Source organism: Pundamilia nyererei, unplaced genomic scaffold, assembly GCF_000239375.1.
Source record: "Pundamilia nyererei isolate P.nyererei 1_Seehausen unplaced genomic scaffold, PunNye1.0 scaffold00030, whole genome shotgun sequence".
NCBI classification, from domain to species: Eukaryota; Metazoa; Chordata; class Actinopteri; order Cichliformes; family Cichlidae; genus Pundamilia; species Pundamilia nyererei.
The window spans coordinates 499,219-519,656 of record NW_005187431.1 but is presented as its reverse complement, the minus strand read 5'-3'; the positions used below and the strand labels follow the sequence as shown (position 1 = coordinate 519,656).

At 39.7% G+C, this 20,438-nt stretch overlaps 1 protein-coding gene across 4 annotated transcripts in view; it reads right to left on the bottom strand.

Moving 5' to 3' along the window:
* Positions 1–20,438, bottom strand: part of ppp1r9a (protein phosphatase 1, regulatory subunit 9A) — a 50,658-nt gene that overhangs the window by 8,646 nt on the left and 21,574 nt on the right. For all 4 annotated transcript variants that reach the window (XM_013909746.1, XM_013909747.1, XM_005728732.1 and 1 more), the window contains exons 5-11: positions 16,912–17,016; positions 12,714–12,849; positions 8,912–9,064; positions 5,965–6,018; positions 5,069–5,298; positions 3,246–3,342; positions 1,642–1,777 (exon numbers count right to left, since the gene is read on the bottom strand). In XM_013909746.1, the coding sequence (XP_013765200.1) occupies positions 1,642–1,777; positions 3,246–3,342; positions 5,069–5,298; positions 5,965–6,018; positions 8,912–9,064; positions 12,714–12,849; positions 16,912–17,016 (911 nt within the window). The remainder of the gene's footprint in view (positions 1–1,641; positions 1,778–3,245; positions 3,343–5,068; positions 5,299–5,964; positions 6,019–8,911; positions 9,065–12,713; positions 12,850–16,911; positions 17,017–20,438) is intronic.

The window sequence follows — 20,438 nt, the reverse complement described above, 5'->3', positions numbered from 1 at the left end:
ACACACACAAGAAATGGTGAGCAAAAACAGCTTTTGGTATACCCGAGCACATCCCTTCATGATGACATCTGTCCATCCGTGACGTTTGTTTTTTAAATTTTACTTATTTTAAACTTCTTAATTTTCCCTGACCCCATGTCGACACCCACATTAAACACACCTATTAAAAAAAACCATCAACTCAGTTAAAACGTCCAAACTTCCCCCATGAGCGACACTTCTAATTAGGCAGACAATTATCATCGTTCTCCTCATTCCCTGAGTGCGCATGGAGATGCTGTCAGATGAAACAAAGACTGAATCACTTAAATTTCAAAAAGATAATTTCAGCAGACCCTGTATTCTCCTCCCACGTGTGCTCTCTCCTTTATATCCCGTTCAAGCCGTATCCCTTGGCCCCTCTTGTTTTAATATACTGTAGCATACATGGGCTGCATCATTCATCTCACTGCTGATGCAATCACTCTGCTATCCGCTGAACTGCACTAGATATGGTGCTTCTTCTACTGTTCTGACGGTTACAGCCACTGAAATGAAGCCAGCGGAGCTTAAAAAGACTTGAGGAGAACAAAGCCTGACAGAAACCCTGACAGATGGGCTCAGGACTGATTAGTTGTTTGTTTTTATTTGCAGTAGTTCAGAGTGAAACTGGAGTCAGAGGTTCAAGTGTGAGGATTTTTAAAATGAAATGGATATTTCTATATTATCTACAATGGAGTGTGTGAGTTAACAGTAAAAAACTGGATAATGCAATGTTTTTTAATGTACTTTAAAAGCAAAATCATCATTAAACTGCAAGATTCATTAAACAAGCTAACTTAGCACAAAAGCCAAGAGAGCGACGGCTAGCCAGAGCTAGCGAAATGTGCTAACCAGCATTTTAAGATCTTTGTTCAATCAATGAAGTGTAAATAAAGAAGGCAAATAATCACCATGATTGCTTTTCTTTTTTAATTTATCAGTTTTTTACTGATTCATACAAAACAAACCAATGACATATTCATTAGTGAGCTTTAGAGGGACTGGTAGCAGCTCTGGTTTTACTCCCACTACTCCCACACCTGCTAAGCAGTATTAATTTCACTGACCAGTGATTTTCATCACAGTTTTTGACAATAACTAAATAAAATTAATGCACAGGGACAAAAACAAGATGGAAATAGTCTGGAGAGACAAGATCCAATCAGAATTTATTAAGTTGTGTTTTTGGTTTTTATGCTACAACTAGGACCCATGCTCCCTGTTTCGCATGAAAATGGGACAAATTTTTAACACTTGTGAGGAAGAGAAGAGCAGACAGACGGACACATTTTGCAATTAATGTAAAGGAAACGGAAATGCTAAACTGTGTTGAGAATCTCTCATCATAATCTCGTGATATTTAAAAGACTAAAACTAAAAGAATTTAGATGCGTAAATTATGATTAAAACTAAATAAAGTTTTAATCAAAAGATAAATTAACACCACTGCTAAGCTAAGTTAGCTAGCTGCTTGGTTCACCTTTAAATTCCAATAAAAATCTTACAGATGTGAATGACATTGAGCTTCTTGGTAAGAAAAACAAACAAACAAAAAGCAGAACAACGACATATAGAGATATTATACTTTTTCCATAATGGGCAGTTCCCACATAAACAGACCTCTGGCTTGTGTTGCAGCTCGGCTCGGGCTGTGCTGTTGAGCGCTGAGCCTCTCAGAACTGCTGCTGTTGTTGTTGTTGACCTGGATACCGTTCTGCTTCATCAGCTGCATTAGCTCCGACTCTAATGTTGCAATCTGTAGAGAGGGGCCAACCGGTTGATGTTAATCACCTGTAGGCATATACCTGTCAAACAGCTGCTTTAAAGCGCTGGAACAATTGGTGACATGCTGAGATGATCAGAAAACATATTTATACTTGATCTGAAAAAAGTGGACCTGTAATTCTTTTTCTTATTTTCATATATTTACTGTTACAATTAAATTAAACATGACAAAAGTTTAAAATGAAGAGGTCAGCATCTGTGCATGTAATCCCTATGAGCTACAAGCTCAGGTTTCAAATTACTCCAAACTCTCAGTTTCAGGCAGGTTTTACTAGACTCGGTTCTGTATGATGTCACTGAGGGTGGACATCCTTAATATGGTCAGCTCTGGCACCTCAGAAGATGTTGGAGCTCAGAGTGAGCTAATTCCTGAGTTAATCACGTTCCATAGTAATACCACAGTGGCGACAAAAAGCAAGGAAAAAGGAGATTTCCTCCTTAGAAAGCTAGCTAGGAATAAGCCACTGCAGCCCACAACAGTGTACAAAAGAAAGGTTTTACAGTTTTACCAGTGTTTATGTGGACTGTCACCATCTTCAATTGTATAGTCGGCGTTGGAAATCCAAATCGAGTGGGTTTTCCCGTAAACAATCCTGAGTCATGAATTGGGAAGGGAATGCAGTGACAGCTCTGGCTGTAAACACAGAAGCCTCCCCACCTCTCTGCTGCTCAAACCTTTTGTTTACAAGGGACAGCCAATCAGAAGAAAGTCGGCTTAGGTAGTGGACCTAAAATAGCTTGTTTCATATCCTTGATGAATGAGGGGCTGAACAAAGGAGCACAGACCTAGAAATCAGTTTCAGGGGTTGGCCAAGTGTGTACAAATATCTGAACATATAGTACAATTGTTCCAGTATGTCAGTGTAGTTAAACAGAGACTCTGTGTGTTGTTGTACAGAGGGAGTATCAGAGTATAAAGAGTCTACTGTTTTCCAAAACTCTTACCTGTGCCACCCTCGACTATTTACATTTGAAATCCAGTAAAGGAATGAGTGTCGAATGCAAAAAATAAAGGCTTGATTGACAATTCAGCTGTGAAGAAAGGCCTAAAGGTTGATGATTAAACCTCACACCAGCACGATTATCTTTGTGTCGCACTTCCTTTTTATTGAAAAGAGTGAAACGGCAAACAAGAGGCGGCAGAGGCAGTACGACATGTGAGAAAGTGTGACCACTGGGCCTGAGCACATCACAAGAAACACCAAGTGGCAGAAAAAGCACAGGGGGGTGCTCCTAAAGATCTTTATGTCCATGTTGATTATTGGCTTTGAATGTAATTTCACACAAAGCCAGACTGTGTCACTCATTAGCATATTTTCAATGTTATTTAAGGGCAAATAGCTTAATTTTACAAGCCCACTCTGAACAGCTACAAGGCAGGAAGCTATTCAGTTATGGCAAAAATGAAAAGTGGATCGAAAAAAAAAAAGATAGCTTACCCTGACTTGCAGTCCCTGGATCTCAGCCAGGTGAGCTTTCTCAGCCTCCTCCAGCCGCCTCCTCTCTGCATCCTCCTTCTGGATGAACTCCACCTCTCTGGAGGAACAGGAGGCGGGGGAGAGGAGATGTGTGTTAACACAGGAAACAAGATACAGCTATAATATGTGCATGTGCACATTTCATCATGTGTGATAGTGCCTTGCCTCTCGCTCAGCTGTGGTAATAAGGGAGTTGAGGCTGTTTGAGGATGCCAGAATGACTCATTTTACCCCGATCACGCTGTTCCCGGTTAACACACACATCTTTTTTTTCCCTTTTACCTCTACTTTACCCTCCTCTATTTGCTTTCCTTTCTCATTTCTTCATCACATCTTAAGTCCTCCCACTGAGGATGTGAGGGAGAGACACAAGGAAGGATACACCTGTGTTTTTTCACTTTAAGCCCCTCCAGATGGATGCTCTCTCCTTAAAGGTGCATTTAAGGGGATCTGAAGACCTCCGTGATGGGCTCCAGAAACAATTTCCAGGTCAAAGGAGGAAAGAGCACGCGAGGACGTTTGCATAATGAAAGGCACACAGTCTCTCTCCTCTGCAGCCCAGGCCGAAGGTACAGATCAGCATGGAGAGTTTGTTTCACCGCTTTGCTTCCATTTGGCCTGCAGGGGCACAGCCAATTATACCCAGTCACACTGAAGCTGAGCAGGAGAGGTTCTGAAATCAGTGCGCAGAAAAGGAGGGAGTGCTGCACTGCATTAAAATGGAAACACAGTTCTTACTGTTGAACTGGGATAAGGCTTAAAAGAAACATAGTTGGTCCAGCTCACAGATGGAAATGAGGTAGATATTGTTTTTCAGGTTCACTGAGAGAAGCGAGGGTAGCTGTAAAAGGAAAAACAAAGGAATTCATCCAAGTTTTTTTTAAATTAAAACATATGTTTGTAGGATTAATGCTAAAGTACTGAAAGAGTTGAAGTGTTATAATAAATGTGAGGTTTCCTTCTTAGCTGTTGCTTCTCTCGGCAAGCTGAGAAGAGTATATTTAATGAAAGCACCTAGGCAGAGGTTTCTGACTCAGTTATGCTACAGTAACATATGGAAACAGACTGATTTTGTATGAAGTATGGCTAACTAGACAAAATTTATCACACATAAGTCTTTTTTTTTGCCCTGATTTCAGTCCCTCAAGAAGTAATCAATGTTTTTTTCTTACATAATATGCAATATTCATAGAATTTGAAACTATGAAACTTTGTTAGGACATTCTTGTCTCCTTCCCATTTTTAATCACTCGGATGTTCAGTTTTTATTTTTTCCCAATGCACTAGCTTCCATAAATCATTTCTGATTAACTGCTAGCACACATTAGCACATTAAAATCTGAAACTGAGTGAAAATAGTGAACCGAACCTGGGATTGCCAGTATGTGACATCATAAATACCTGCAAGATCATATATAATCATATAATATCATATATAATTTATATAATCATATAAAAGACTATAAATAGCCTCACTGAAGTTACTTCATGGATGTGACTATAAATTGCAATGATTTTTTTTTAAATTGTGTACATTCAGCATTCTTTCAGTTGGACTAATGTTGTAAACTCAGATAAATGACCCTAATTAGAAAGTGCATGATTAGTTATAGTAACCTAAGTTGCTGCTGGTGTCCAGCAGACTTACATTTTCAAACTGTATCAGCAGTTGAACCCAAAACACTGTCATTGGTCCAATGCTTAATGTAACTGAGATTTCATGACCGAGAAAAATAAACACAGTGAGAGGTCCAATGTGATCAGTTTAACCAGCGTTCACTCACTTCTGCTGGAAGTCTTTGATGAGCTTCTTGGCTTTGTTGTACTTCTTCTCCAGAGCCTGGTACTGGGCCTGGGCCTCCTTCAGGTGTTCATTGACGGTGTGGCAGAGCGTCTGCGCCTCGATCCAGTAGCTCTCCAGCTTCAACATCCTTTCCTTGTTCTCCTCGATGCTGGCCTTCAGCTGGCTCTTCTCCTTCTCCCAGCGCTGCTTTTCCCGCTCCACTGATGCCAGCTGCAGGACAAAATCAGCATTGTCCAATAATGTCCAACACTACATATACAACATATTACACATATACACATGCCAAAAAACAGGCACTTTTAACAGGATATGTAACCAATATTAAGTAAGAAGTTATAGACAGTTTTTTAATTGTTAAAACACGAGCTTGTTGGATGTTTTGAAGGTCTCAAAGTAAGACAAAATCAAACCTACAGTTATAAAATCAGCAAGCAAAAGCTAATAAAACCGCCTTTTTGGAGCAAAGACTTATTAAGAGTACAAATTGGATCCCAAGGAACATCGTTACTGTCATGGAAAAAGCTTTATAGGCACCACTTTGATCAAACTGCATATGAATAATACACCGTTATTTATATGCATGCAGGCACAAATGCATTCACAGAGACCCTGACAACACTGAGTGCTTCATGCAAAGAGACAACACTACCTTCAATAGTTGTATAAAGTGTATTTAAAGTATTTTAGCTTTTTCTGTAAAACATCTCTCGCTCATAACACCAAAGTTTATCTTCCAAACATTTCCACCAAGCTTGAACCGCTGCTCACCGGCTATCCTGACCCAAGTCTCACATTGATTTAAAAATCATGTAAACACTGACAAAACACACCCACAACCAGTCGCCTGATTGCCCAGAGACGGTTTTAATCCCTTACCTTGTTTTTCAGTTTCTGGATCTCGGCCTCGGTCACCGTGTGTTTGATTTGGAGCTGTTGGTAGCAGAGGAGGAGAAAAAAAGAAAACGGGAGAGAAAAGAGAGGGCGGTCAATAATCAAATGGATGGCTGAGCAGGCTCTCTGTGCCGTCGATACAGCGTGATGGACAGAGGCAGCCGACTCTGTCCTCCCCCTGACAGCGTCCCAGCTCCAGCACTGACATGCACTCTCAGAGGAGAGGCAAGGAAAGCTGAGGGATGCATGAATTGCTAAGTAGTTTAAAGAAGCCATAAAGGGAAAAAAAGTCATACATTTTCTAACATGGAATAACGTTTTGCATTTTTAATGCAATGTTAAAACTAAAACTAAACTAAAAAAAAAAAATCTAAGAAACTTAGGTGTTAGTTAGATGTACAAGTGTATATGGGTGGTCCATTAGAGGCAGACAGGAAGTTAGATAATGACTGAGTAGACATAAACAGGAGAAGAGGAGATGCAGAGAGAGAGAGCAGGATATGGAAACAAGTGAAAGCTCTGAGAGAAAAGTAGAGGCATGACACACAGAGCACTGGCCGAACTTTTTTAAAGTACTAATACTCATACTCATACTTTTTTCTAATTACTCCTCCTGAAAAATTCTTCTTTCATTATGTTTGAAAGCAAATATCAAATTCTTATATGTATATACTGAAAAAGTGTTTCTTTGTTGCAATCATTCACTATCTCTGTGTGAGCTGATGCACCTCCAGTGGCAGAAATTAGTTACAATACCAACAGTTCTGCTTCTGTTTAAAAATTCACTTTAAAGTTTACCAAAAGTTACTGTGAAGTTTCAGTAGCGCAAGTTAAGAAGTTTTCACACAACTTCAAATAATTTTGGTAGAATCACATCAGGATATTTTTCACACTTCTCCTTTCTCACATGTCACACACGGCAGGAAGTAGGTGGCAGTGCTGGAAATACTCTGTGAGGCTGAGAAGAGGGAGCTGCCTGGATAGGAGGCAGTGCATGATGCACACTCACTAGTAGTGAATGCAAGAGGATATGAGCTGTTCTGTTCACACGTCAGTGCAATCCAACATCACACAGCTTATTTATTAGGAGACTGACAGGTGTTCGACGTGTGTTCTTAAACACACGGCTGCTGTGTAACTCCAAGAAAACTTCAGGGCTCTGGTGCATGTGCAAAAATAGCAAGAGGTAGTTGTGTAGCTTTCGAGGTTCCAATCTTTTGGTGCAAAAGTTAATCTGCTTCTGCATAACATCTTCTAACAACTTCTAGAAATCCTTGGACCTAGTGAGTCTGAATAAAGCTCAGTGATGCAGCAAGTCTAAGAGGGAACAAAGGAAAAGAAATGACTGACTAAAGTGGGTACATGTTGGGATAATGACTGTGTTAGACCTGCAGAGCGTTACATTTTTGCAGAGCTTTCATTTTCTAATATAAAGAGTCATCCTCCCCTTTTTTTAAAGAGGTTTGACTAAAACTGGGGGAGAATATTTGGCTGTGTCTACAAATCAGTGGACATCTGATAGATAATTTACTTATCGCTCACTCACACTGGAGTAAAAATAGGACAGCAACTTCCTTGAGACCAAAAAAAAATGTGGTGGTGTCTCAGTGATAGCGCAGATTTTCTTTTTCATTTAGGAGTAGTTTGCAGAGGGTGAGCGCGCGACACCGTCAACCTCTGTGGATCACAAAGCGAATACACTGCACTCGGACTCTGACTGACTGCAGTCAGATGAGAAAAATTGGTGAAGGTTTAAAAATAATTGCTGCCTAAATTATAAATACAGATTTACAATGTGGGTCAATCTATGTAGACGGTGACAATTTATCTCAATTAATCATCATATTATCAGTGAAAGATTGCAACAATTGCAAACTTTAACCATTCGACTCAATTCAATCAGAAACTGACTGTTTCTTATCAACATTTTTTGTCATCATTAAAGTCACAGCTGACTGCAGATGGTTGCAGACCTGGGACCGTTTTAAAGCAACGCCATCACAAGTTTGGTCGTGCCAATTTTTTTCATAGCACAATTAATCATTGCTGTTTCAAACAGCATCTTGTATCATCACATTTTCTCTCTGTCATTTACAAAAGCCTGACAGCCCCATAGTCAACTGCTTCTTAAAAGACTCCAAAAACAGAGGCGTTTAAGAATGAAAGGGAAAAGCTGAACTATGGGAGAGAGGTCAAGAAGCAGAGAAAATGACAAAATGGAGTAAAAGCACACACCCTGAGCCCAGGGATTACATTATATTTTCACTCGATATCCACTGCAGTGCCTGCAGTGCAGCTAGAGCCATTTGTTAAATGTGTCATACAGCAATTGTGGAAGGCCGGTGGTGCCACTGCGCTGATGGTAACGGTGTTGGAGCGCGAGATCGATATTACCAGCTTTTTAGCAGCATTAAAGCATAAATGAGTTAACTGTCAGTAAATTTATGTTCTGTTTCATTGCTGTAATCTTCAAAGTGAGTTCACTGTTAGCGAAGGTAGCAGAGGTTCAACAAAGAGAGCTTCTATTCTGAGGAACCCAGTGTGTGAAGCGCTGCCAAGATCTGGTTCAAAACCAGCTTTATGGTGTTCACTCTCATTCTTATTCTGGGAGTTTCGACTAAAAACACGGGCAATTAGGTGTAATGAGGACTTACATCACTTTGTGTTCACACCTCTAATCATTCAGATTAGCAATTAGGGAGGGTAAGCGGATTGCAGATCTTAACAAAAGCATAGTTTTGCCAAGTTAAGCAGAGGCTCTATTGTGTTTGTCTCTTCTGTTGTTAAATTTAATTACCTTTTTTTCAGTAGCTAAGCAATTCTGGTGGCTTTGCGGGTGTATTTGCAATGTACGCTTCAAACCACTGACAGAGACAAATGCTGTAGGCTCCCATCAGTTATGTAATCAAGACTCAGCGGCGTTTCAGGTTACCTCTCTGAACTTCTGGTAGAGTTTAGTGGCGTCCAGCTCCGACGGAGACAAGATATCCTCCGTCTCCGGTAAGTCAAACACTTCGATGCTCTTCTCTCCTCCCGCCACTGTTGTTCCTGCCTCCTCCTCGTCTGTGGCGTATTCTCCCGTCTGCTTTAGGAGGAAATGTAAAATCACACGTGGAGACAATTATCTGCATGAATGTTTAAAACAGAGCACAAAATATAAATCCAAGTAGCACACGCACTATTTTTTAATCTTTACTGTAAAGCACAGATGGTTAATATTATCACATTTATGAAGAATAAATAGAAGCAACCAAGGTTGGTTTTCAGTCTGTCTGTCATTCATTTTTAAATGACAGAGGTTTTATATTAGTAAAGGGTCCCCGGGGTCTTGTAAAAGTGACATTTATTTGCATGCTGTCATCACAAGTCTGCAGGCACAGCAGGAAAGAGCCAGCAGAACTTCTACAAACTTTAGTCAAGGTTGATATCTATACAAACTCGCACAAAACCAGTGAAATGTGTGACAGATGTCACTTTAAGTACAGTGCGAACACAGCAGTGGTATCTGAGGTGAAATGACTAACTGAACAGGCAATTAGCCACTCCTACAGTGAAGCCAATACAGCTATGAGCATTCACCCTCCAGTGAGAAGTTAACAGGCTGCAGAATAGCCTAAACAGACAAAACAGATAACCTGTCAGGCTCCAACTGTGACATTTAATTATCCAAGGCTGTAATCATGTTGGAGGGGATACATCCCCCCTTGGATTCAACTATGATCAAACTGCCCCTGCCAGTAATTTCTGCAGAAAGCAGTTGCTTTTATTTACTTTTCATTACAAGTAGAAGACACAAGACACCCAAACCTAGATTTGGTCTCGCCAGCAATGCTCTGGTGGTTACAGCCTTGTATTTGTCACCTTTTACATCCTTTCCATCTTCTTTCGTCTGACTACCCGAAACTCTTAAGCATGTTGTTGAAGCCGTCCTCGCTTCACCTGCTACTTTACATAAGTAATGCTATTTTAATGCTGCCGGTTACATAAGATTTAGGTAACCATGCCTAAACTTTGTGTGAAATAAATCAGTTTGACAGCCTGGTGAGCTGAAATTATAATTTCTTTAAAAGTAAGCCATCAGATAAGTTATGCTGACAAAATCTGTCCCTGTTTGGGGTTTTTTTTTTTTTTTAATTACTCACCATCTTGCCTCAAGTGCAACAAGGTCACATGTCAAAACTAGTGAGGTATGAGCATCCAGCGGGGCTAACGCTACGACTGAGAAGGCCGGGGTTTCTCAGAAATAAAGAGACTAATGAAAGTCACCGGAAACAACTTATTACTGCAGCTTTTAGTAGTACTTAAATGAAAAATATTTATGTAGGCCATTACACTGCATGTATTCAAGGCAGTTTTTCTCTTCTCTGATGCCCAAAACACTGTATAATGAGTATTGGCAAAAACCATTAAGCACTGGGCCCAAATGGATTTGTTGATTCAGTCTTTGGCTGATGACCAACAGACTCGAACACTTCCAGTGAAGCTGCTCCATGAAACATCTGCAGCTTACTTTTACTTTTACCCCCTGCAAATTTGCTTTCTCATCACAAATACATTTTATAATCTCCATATGATTCAGAAATGATAAAGGCTTGATATGCAACAATTAGCTTATACTGTGAGTTTCCATCATCAGTTGTGTAATGAAATACAGAAAATATTTGTACACTTGTCTTTGTACCCGCGCTCCACATGCACACGTACACACTTCTGTGCCTCTGCTCTCAGCTCTACTCATTACTGTGCCCTACATCTTCTCCTCATCTTTCCCTGCACATCCCTCCAACCATCTCCCAGATAGCAGGGCTCAGGCCTGATTCAGTCACATGCATCGCAATCGAATGGTCCCATTTCCATAACAGGCTCAGTTGTTAAAACAGTACCATCTACATACATTAAGCAACCATTTACAGATGGTGGAGTTGACCATTAAATACACAGGAGCACCGTCATCTGCACAGTATAACTTCCTCCTACTGAATGTATAAAGACAATCCTTTTTGAGGGTGCCCAGCATGTGATGCACCTCTGACTGGAAGCGGTTTTGACAGATACAGGAGATCTTTCCTGCCTCACACCACGACATCAGTATTTATTTTATTTATGTTTCTACTCATTAAGCTTAACCTATTATATTTAATTCAACTCCATCTTTAGCACAATTTTGCAAACTTATTATTACTTTATTGCTTCATTTTATTATTATTGCTATTCGATTATTTTTTAATTATTAATGTATTTATAATACTAAGCTCTTCTACTTTATATGTTGTGTTTAATTTTTTGGCTGCTGTAACAGTAATCCTCCAGCTCCACCCTTATTATTATTATTGTTTTAGCACATACTACTATACTGTTAACTTTGATAACTGAATTATTTGTCTTTCTGTCACTATTATTTATTATGTTGAACATGACAAAGATTGCATGAGATTATTTAGAGGACCAAAGGTTGAATATAAGACTTGTGGGCTATGCTTCCATTTAACTGTTAACAGATGGGCATGCATGTGTCTGCTGCATGTCTGTTGTTAAATGCACTCCTCCTTCCTCTTGGGATCCGATTCTAAGCACCAATAAAGAGCTGAAGACTCTGTTGCAGCCCTCAGATTGAGAAATAACTCCCACCCACCCAATGACTCTTTCTAATATTTATAAAGATTTTAATATTGATGAGCTCTTTTTACTGCCACGCGCATCTTTGTAATCCTTTTGCAACCGTTTATCCTATCAGCAGCAAGTTATGGATGCCTTAGTGCTCCACAGAGGCTGATTTTGATTCATTTTACAGCAGGCTCTAATCGATGTATGGATTAACAAATTTAATATAATCACCATTCTTATGTTTATATGTCCATGTGGGGATCTGTAAGGAAAAAAAAGCCCTTAAAGTGTTTATTTTCTTTTTCAACATTGAAATCTTACATTACATTTGAGCCTTAACACTCTGTAGGAGCTTAGGCAGTGCTGACATGTAGTATCAGCATTCAGAGCCTGGAAAAGAGTTTCTTAAGCATGAAGAGTGCTCTCAATTCACCGTCTGCAGGGAAATGAAAAGCTTCAAAGAGCACTGATGAAAACAGTGAAAGATGTCTGGTAGTGTTTGTCTGCATGTATATCTACGCATGAGTGCGGCTGTTCCTGTGTATGTAAGTGAGGAAACACTTGGTATTGATTTATGTTACTACACTGTGTTATGTCTTGTGTATACACAGTGTAAGAGTGTCTACATGAACACACACACACACACACAAAGATATGAAGGCCCCTGAGCTCAGTGTCTGGTGGATTAAACAAGCAAGTAAGCAGCAGAATCAGAGAAAGAAATGCTGAGTGATGCTTTCGAGGACCGACTCTCGCATGGCTCTTAGTATGTGTGGCTGAGAGAGAGAGGCTGTTTTGTGTGTCAGCATCAAAGCCTACTGTCACTCAGTTTTATGAAGCTAATAAGCTATAACTTCCAGCCCATTGGAAGGAGAAAGGAGCTTATTTGCATTAAGTGACAACCAGAAGCCTCATTTTCTCACTACGGTGTCATGTAGAGAAATGTGTTAGCAAATGAACCTCAAATACATGCAGATATAATGAGATTTATTAAGATAATGTTCCTCATATTAAGAGGCTGGCATCTTACCCTGGCTGCACCTTTGCATATTCAGACTATCATTCACAAAGTCTCAAATGCACTGTAGAGGACACCAAGGGCAGTGGCCAGAGTTGCGTATGGTCAATACCTCATCATCATCGGCGTCATAGTGGGCGTACTGCTGCTCTAGTAGTTCTCTCTGTCTCCTTTCCTGCTCCAGGGTCTGCTGGATGAGCGTGGCCACCTCACTCTGCTGACCTGGACGCTCCCGGCCGATCACAAACCTGTGATAACAAGAGGCACTGTTGACTTACAGACACAGAGGCGGCCAGCACGGGATTACACAACATGACAGTAGAGCCTAAAAGATATAGGATTGATATTTGGTGATTTAAAAATGCTGATATTGCGATATGTCGGCCGATGTTGGATGGATGGAAGCCTGGATCACATTGTTGCGTCTTTAGCATTTAAAACACAGCAGGGAAGTTGCAGCGCCCTCTGGTGGACAAACGATGAAACATCAAAACATGTTTGAAGGGTGTTTCTCTCGTCTTCTTTTACTTACTAAATATTAACAGATCGGCAAGCAACTAATATGGACCAATATCGGCCGGCTTTAGTTACCACATGACTATTTGAATTTGTTAAATAATTTATCTTGTAATTACAAGTATGAATATTATAATTACAAAACCACGACCTTTCACACTGTGAGTTATCAGATTTATTTTCTTTAGACACTCGATATAAAGGGTTTAATTGTAAATGTAGCATCTGACAAAAACGAATATTTTTCATTTTTAATATTTTAAAGGGTTTGACATTTGTCTGACACTCGATTTATACTTCATCTACATCATAACCTACAACGTAACTACAAACCTCTCTGGAACTTATGATTTAACCTAATAATGTAGCCTGACGTGCACCTTTTTACAAAATCATACAGAAGAGGAAAACAACTTTAAATTCATTTTTTGTCCATCTTTCTTGTTGTGATGTGTATTTATGCAAAGAAATGAACACAACAGTAACGCAGAGAGCAAAACAGAGGCCCACAGCCACATAGCAATGGCAGCGATATGTGCTGACGTAGTGGGCAGGGCTGGGAGACAGGACACGCATAATAATGTGAGGCGACAGTCAGCTCGGCCAGGCAGCCTGTTATTAAGCTGGCAGCGAACTAAACAGAGAAGACCAGCAGTTACGCATGCAAACAAACACAGAAAATATCACATTAAAATACAGCTAAAGATGCCGATGATGACAAAGAGCAGGAGCTAAAGATTGCTTATAGATTTGTGTTTGTCTATATTACAGGGAGAGGGAGCACTGAGAGTACAAATTAGAGCTACAAATAAGGGGATAACAAAGCAAAAAGATGCTCATCTCTCTCATCACGCTTCTGCTCAAAATGTAAAAACTTACAGCAAATAATAGTTCTGCAACTCAAAAGAAAATTTATAACGCAATCACCAATTTATTCTCCTCGTAACACCAACGAAGCCGAGCAATCAAGTAAGGGGATTTTTGTGGCTCACCCTGCAGGGTCCCTGTAACTATGTGTATGTGTGAGCGAGGCCCGAGCTATTGTGTGTGTGCATGTGTGTGTGTGAGAGAGAGAAGAAAACAGAAAAAGAGAGCGAGAGTGGATCGGAGATGGGGTCTAATCAAGTGAATTCATCTCCCGAGAGCTCTTTTATATATTTCTAAAGGGGATGTAGAGAAAGCCTTACGCTCCAGCAGAGAGGCGTATTTGATCTACATGTGAAGGAACAACTGAGGGCCAGGACACACAGTAAGTAGAAAAAGAAGGGGGGTTGGAGGGGTTAAGCTAAGTACTCTACTGTAGGAAGCCTTTGGACAGCAGGGAGGTCTGAAGAGTAGCTGACCTGAAAAGAGCCTTTCCGCTCACGCATGGGGAGCCTGTCGTAGTTTCTCCTTAAGATCTGGGACTGCCACACAGGATGCTGTGCAGGATCAGCTCAGCTGCAGACACCATTGATTTATTCCATTTACTCCAATTAATAGAGACGTGGCAAGGATGCAGAAAGTGATGCTCGGAGAAGCAATGCAGGACACATGTCTTGAGCATTAAGCAGCACTGGGTTGACAGCCGTTTGAGGATGTCAGCACAGGTTCACACATACCAGATATGACTGGTCAGCCGTGTTGGAGACATGCTATCTAATGTATCTACTGCAAGTTAATCTGAGTTCAATTTAGAGCATGATTAAGTCTGATAGTGGAATGCAAATAATACACTTACTCAAGTACTGCACTTAAGTATAACTATGATGTGTATTTACTTTGAAATGCTTCTTTTTACTTCTGCCCCACTAAAGTTTGGGGGCAGTTACTGTACTTATATGACCATTATTTTAAAGCTTTAGTTACTCATTATTTAGCAGAATATTAATATTAAATAAAAAGGTACTGATAAATTATGATATCTCGTTATAGAATTAGACCCACAGCAAAGAATAAAGCAACTACATTAGCTCAAGATGCATTATCAAAGTGATGTACTCTAAAACAATAACTCAAATACACTCCAGTAACAGAAGATAAGACCGCTTAATGAGCTACGGATAAAAGGCATAGATAGTATGATAGTTTTTAACTTTTATTTAGGTAGTATTTTGTGTACTTGACTTCTTCTTGAAGAACATGTTTACACTGTAACATTGCCACTTTTACTCAAAGTATTTAAATGCTTCTTCCAAAGCTCTGCAAAACAGTTAATCAATACAAAATATTAACTTCAACTTAACAAAAAATAAGAAATTTTGTTTCCTCAACTCGTATTTGTTTGTTGTAACAGTGCTTCTTGACAATAATTCTGATGCATTGATGCATTTGTGCGTGAGAGTTGCGTATCAGGGTTGCATAACGCCAAGAATCATTGTTGTGACAAAGAAATAATCGATCAAACACAGATGTCCTTATTCTTTTTATCTAATGCTATCTATTATGTGCTAAAGCCATTTTCCAATGTTCCATGTATTTTGGGAACAGTTTCCTGTCTGTGATGGGGTCTTGGCAGCACGTTTTTAAAAGATCCTGGGATCACCTCTAAACCTGGATGATTTGCTGCTGGAAGCCGGGGTAAATATAGCAAAATGGCAAATGTAGGACAGTTGGCCATAAAACCCCTGGTGATCAGACGGAGTGAGAGAAGGATTTACAGAGGAGGAGCAGGAGGAGGAGGAGGGGGTGGAGTGAGTGAGACTTGATGGATGAAGACTGAAAGAGTGACAGTGAAGAGAGGGCAGGAGGAGTGATAATTTGTTGGAAGAAATAACAGCGAGGAGTGAGATTTATCATTATATTTCCTGTAAACACTGTCAGAGTTTAATGTTCATATACTGGACTACAACATTTATATATCTTACAAGTACGTCAGTGTATTTCAGTTTTTAGACTTGTCATAACTATTTCTTTATATTTGCGAGGTGGACAGATGATATACGTCGGCGTTTTCAAGGCTGCCTCATCTGTACAGCCACATCCTGGAAAATCTCCACTGTCAATATTATTTCAGCAAACATCATCTGTCCAACACTTTTGATTATTTTGGATATCTCTTTGTTCAGCCTTCAGCTTTTCATCAGACACTGTAGTTCCCACACAGCTATCTGTCTTTCCACAGGTGAGTTCAAGCATAATATGAATATAGATCCATGACAAAGAATGGAGGGCTCTACACCAGCAAGGTCGAGGTCTGAAAATAAACCCGCACACTTTTCCCGAGATGACTGAAGAAGAAATGGTGAAAAAGAGGCAGAATGAAAAGAGTGGAGAACATCCTCAATAACACACAATGGCGAGAATCCAGAGAGAGAGAAATAAAAACGAAAGCCTGTCAATAAACAGGACAGACAAGAGCGAGAATCAACTAAACGCAGCCTTCTCTTTCACATCTCTATGTGTGCGAGTACTTCCTCTGCTTCCCAGTGCTGTTAGCAGACCCTGTCAAAAACAGCTCGTCATGTAATGTTAAGGTATTTCTCACTAAGTAGGACTTTTGCAACATAATAGCTGGACTAACTGCATTGATACTCTTCCTGTGGCTAGTGAGACCATCACTAAATATAAAGAACGCTTTAGAGCTTTTAGGGAGCTGTAAAATAACTCTGACTGTATAATAGTAGTCGTGGATTTTGGAGCTGACAGCGGCTTGACACACTTTCCTGAAATCCTGCTCTACTGCTGAATTTTCACAATTCAACTCTCAAAATTTGAATTCTAATGGAGTTATCACTCCAGCATTACTATGTCCTGTTCCCAATACTTTTTTGCATTAGACTGCATTATAGTTTATGGTTGCATGTGTGTATTACCGGACGACTCCTGATGTGTTCCTGAGGACTGAGGCAGCAAAGCTCTGAGTGACACCCACCAAACTGGTCCCATCCACCTCCACGATCTGGTCATTCACTTTGATTCTGGCAAATGCAAGAAGAAGAATCTTTCAGCACTTAAGATAAGATAGTAATAAACATGTAATTATAAAATAAATGAATAGAATAGAATAGAACACAATAGCCCTCTATTGTCATTGTACATGTACAATGAAATTATGGGTGCTCCAACACCAACTGTGCAGGAGCAAATAAAAATATATCAATAGTATAGACATCAGGAATAAATGTCTGCGTTTTACTTTTACTGTGCATACATATAAGCTGAAATCTGCATGCACATATGACCTCACGCTGGGCTTCTGCATTAGAAAATGATTGTGGTCCAAAGGCTAAAAGATGCACAAAGTCACGAACACGCTGGCGTATCATTCATGTTCACATAATTTATAGAACTACAACAGCGGAAAACTTTCTGGGGTCACAAATTTCCAGTGCAATAGCTCCAGACTACTGTGTAACAAGGAGACAGAGGAGATCAGACTCAAAACAAACTATGAGGGCTAATGGGGACATGGACGCCTTTCGCCCTCGGCTACAATACATCCGGTATTTGTGCTCTGCTCTGGACATGACGGGAGGTCGCCTAAGTTCTTGACCTAAAATGAAACTCCTGATAACACTTGAGTATACAGGATTCAGGGGAACTGCGAACAAATTGCTTAAAACAGACAGCCTTGTTGAATATTCAATTTAAATTTGCATGAACATTTGTACTGAAAAAAAAGATGCAGAGGGATTTTGAATCTGGATTTTGAGTAACTGCTTCAACATATAAATAAAACAAAAACTAGCTCTCATTATTTTCAACAAAACAGTGAATTGTGCTAATAATTAATTGCTGGAAGCCACAACAGACACATTATTCTCTTCTTCAACAGCAATTTGGTTTTTTATTTGGTCCAAAACAGAGTGCAAGAAGGCCCATCTCCTCGATACTTATGAACACAAGCTTGAAAACTTTAAACTTGTACATTTCTCACATTTTTATCAAATAAAATGGGCAGATGAGATGAAGGTCTCTTAACTCGATTTTTCTTGATTTGTATGAATGAACTACCCCCATAGGTTCAATTTAAAAGCAATAAAACTCAAAGATAAAAGAGTTCTCAAGTGATCTACAATTACAATTTCATAAACTGGAGAGAGCCACAGTAGCTAAGACTATTTAACAATGGTCAAAATCACTAGCTACCTACAAATGCATCCTCTGCACTGTTTCCTTTTTATTTACCGCAACAATAATATCAAAATGAAGAGGTGTTTGATGGCTTCATATAAAACTGCAGCTCCTTCTCCCAGTCTGTTACAACATAACACCAGCTGCCGAGCAGAATTTAGTATGTCTGTGACAGCTGACGCATCAATCACAGATGTCACAGGGATGTATAGAGACACGTGGGCCTGACAGGTAGACAGACAGCAGGCTGGTTGTCTGTCAGCGGCCCAGATGCTTCTCTGACCTTCATAGATGCTACCATCCAAATGTGGCTGTATGTGGTCGAGCCTAGTCGGTATACAACTTCCAAACAAAGGCAGCAGGAAAGACAAAAAACTGCCAACAAAGGACCTTGTCAGTTAATGTACATACACCGAATTAGACATCCTATCACCCTCATGTCCCCTATCTCTCACACACACACACACACAGGCGAGACATCGAGCCACAGCCAAGTCATTCTGTCTGCCTGAGAGTGAATGCGCTCCTGCACATTAGACCATTAAGTCAGACTCAGCAAAGACAGAGCCCTGTGGCAGGAAGGGTAATGACTCAAGGAAATCACATTCTGGATAGTGACTCCTCCCTTCTCTCCCTGTGTATATCTGTGTGTGTGTGCACGAATAAGTGAGCATGCAAAAATTACTGATTACTTTTTGCCGCCATGGCACTAACATCTCAAGTGTACAGTTTATTTCTCTAATACTGTGATCATGGTCTATTGTGAAATCCATCATGAGGCCACAGCCAGAACTGCAGATTCACGATAAAGAACAGCTGTGTTTCCATCTCTAATAAAGACACTAATGATGCAATATAATGTTGGAAGCATTCATTCACTTGAAGTATAATAAAAACTTAGTACTTTGGCTTCCTCCCACAGTCTGAGGACATGCGTGTTGGGGTAATTGCTGATTCTAAATTGGCCATAAAGTGCTGTATGTATGGTTAAAATGAAAGTTTGAATGGTCAGTAAGAATAGAAGAGCGTTATGTAAATGTGAATACATTACTTAAATATGCACAGCACTCTGGCTGTTTTAAAGCCAGCTGTAAAAAGATATTTGATTTGTGAATATTTCTTTTTTTTTTCCTTTTTCTTTTCTTTTATTCAGTCTTTATATTAAGTGCAGATGTCCATTTCACCACTAAACTACAAATATCACTATGAAACTATTAAACTTCACCAATATCTTCACTTATATTAAGTCAGTTTGTTAATATTTTAAGTGTTCTGAGATTTTATGTTTAGATATGCATGTTAAGCACTTTAAACATGTTTAACATGCAAATGTTGCATCAATGTCCAGCAGGTAAAGTGGTAAAATATCAACCTAAATGTGTATTTTTGTATTTTATTGTATTTCATTACATGAGTCTGAAGGCAGACATGTTACTAAAGAAAAATAACCCCCAAATCTCAAAAGCTGAACAGTCCATGAACAACATTTTTGTCATGTAGCGTCTCATCACAAAAACTAGATGTTAAAAATATTCATGAAATAGCAACAGTGGCTGTCCTCTGCTGTGTAATGATCACCAAATTTGCATTACACAGTAGTGCACATGTGTTAATGTTAATTACCTCTGAACACAAAGCAGACTTCATTCTTTGGTGACCATAAATACATTTTTCAGAATACATCATTTCAAGGCAGCTATTAGATTAGAGGTTGGTTTTTATTGTCGCCATGCCTACAACCACGCTGCTAGCATCGCTAAAAATCTAAACAAGCACACGGAGGAGCACGCTCAACAGCTTCTACAGCATTGTTGTAAAAATGAAACTAAACTAAAAACTTTTTTTCCACTAAAGAAAAAAAAAGAAACAGGCTCAACTCTACAGTCACACAAATGTGAACTCGAGCTTCAGCACAGTGTTCCTCTGATCTTTTCAACTTCTCTCACTTCTCCCACTCACCATGGGAAATTAGGCTTTTTGGAGTCAGTGAAACTGTCATCTTAGAACAGATCAACTTTTCTCACTTTCGAAGGAGCTGCTTCCTTTCTGCCGCTGCTTTTCTCCGTCGCTCTGCTGGTTACATTTTAACTAATCTCACTGTCATGTTCCTCAGAATTTCTGCCATAAGAATAAATCCCAGGAGTAAACACCTAGTGCAAACAGCCCTGCTGCATTAGGCTTGTTTTCTATGAAGAGCTCACTAGCTTCAAACTGCATTGTGAGGAGCAGTTTCTGTTTATGGGGAACCTGAACCACACAAACAAAC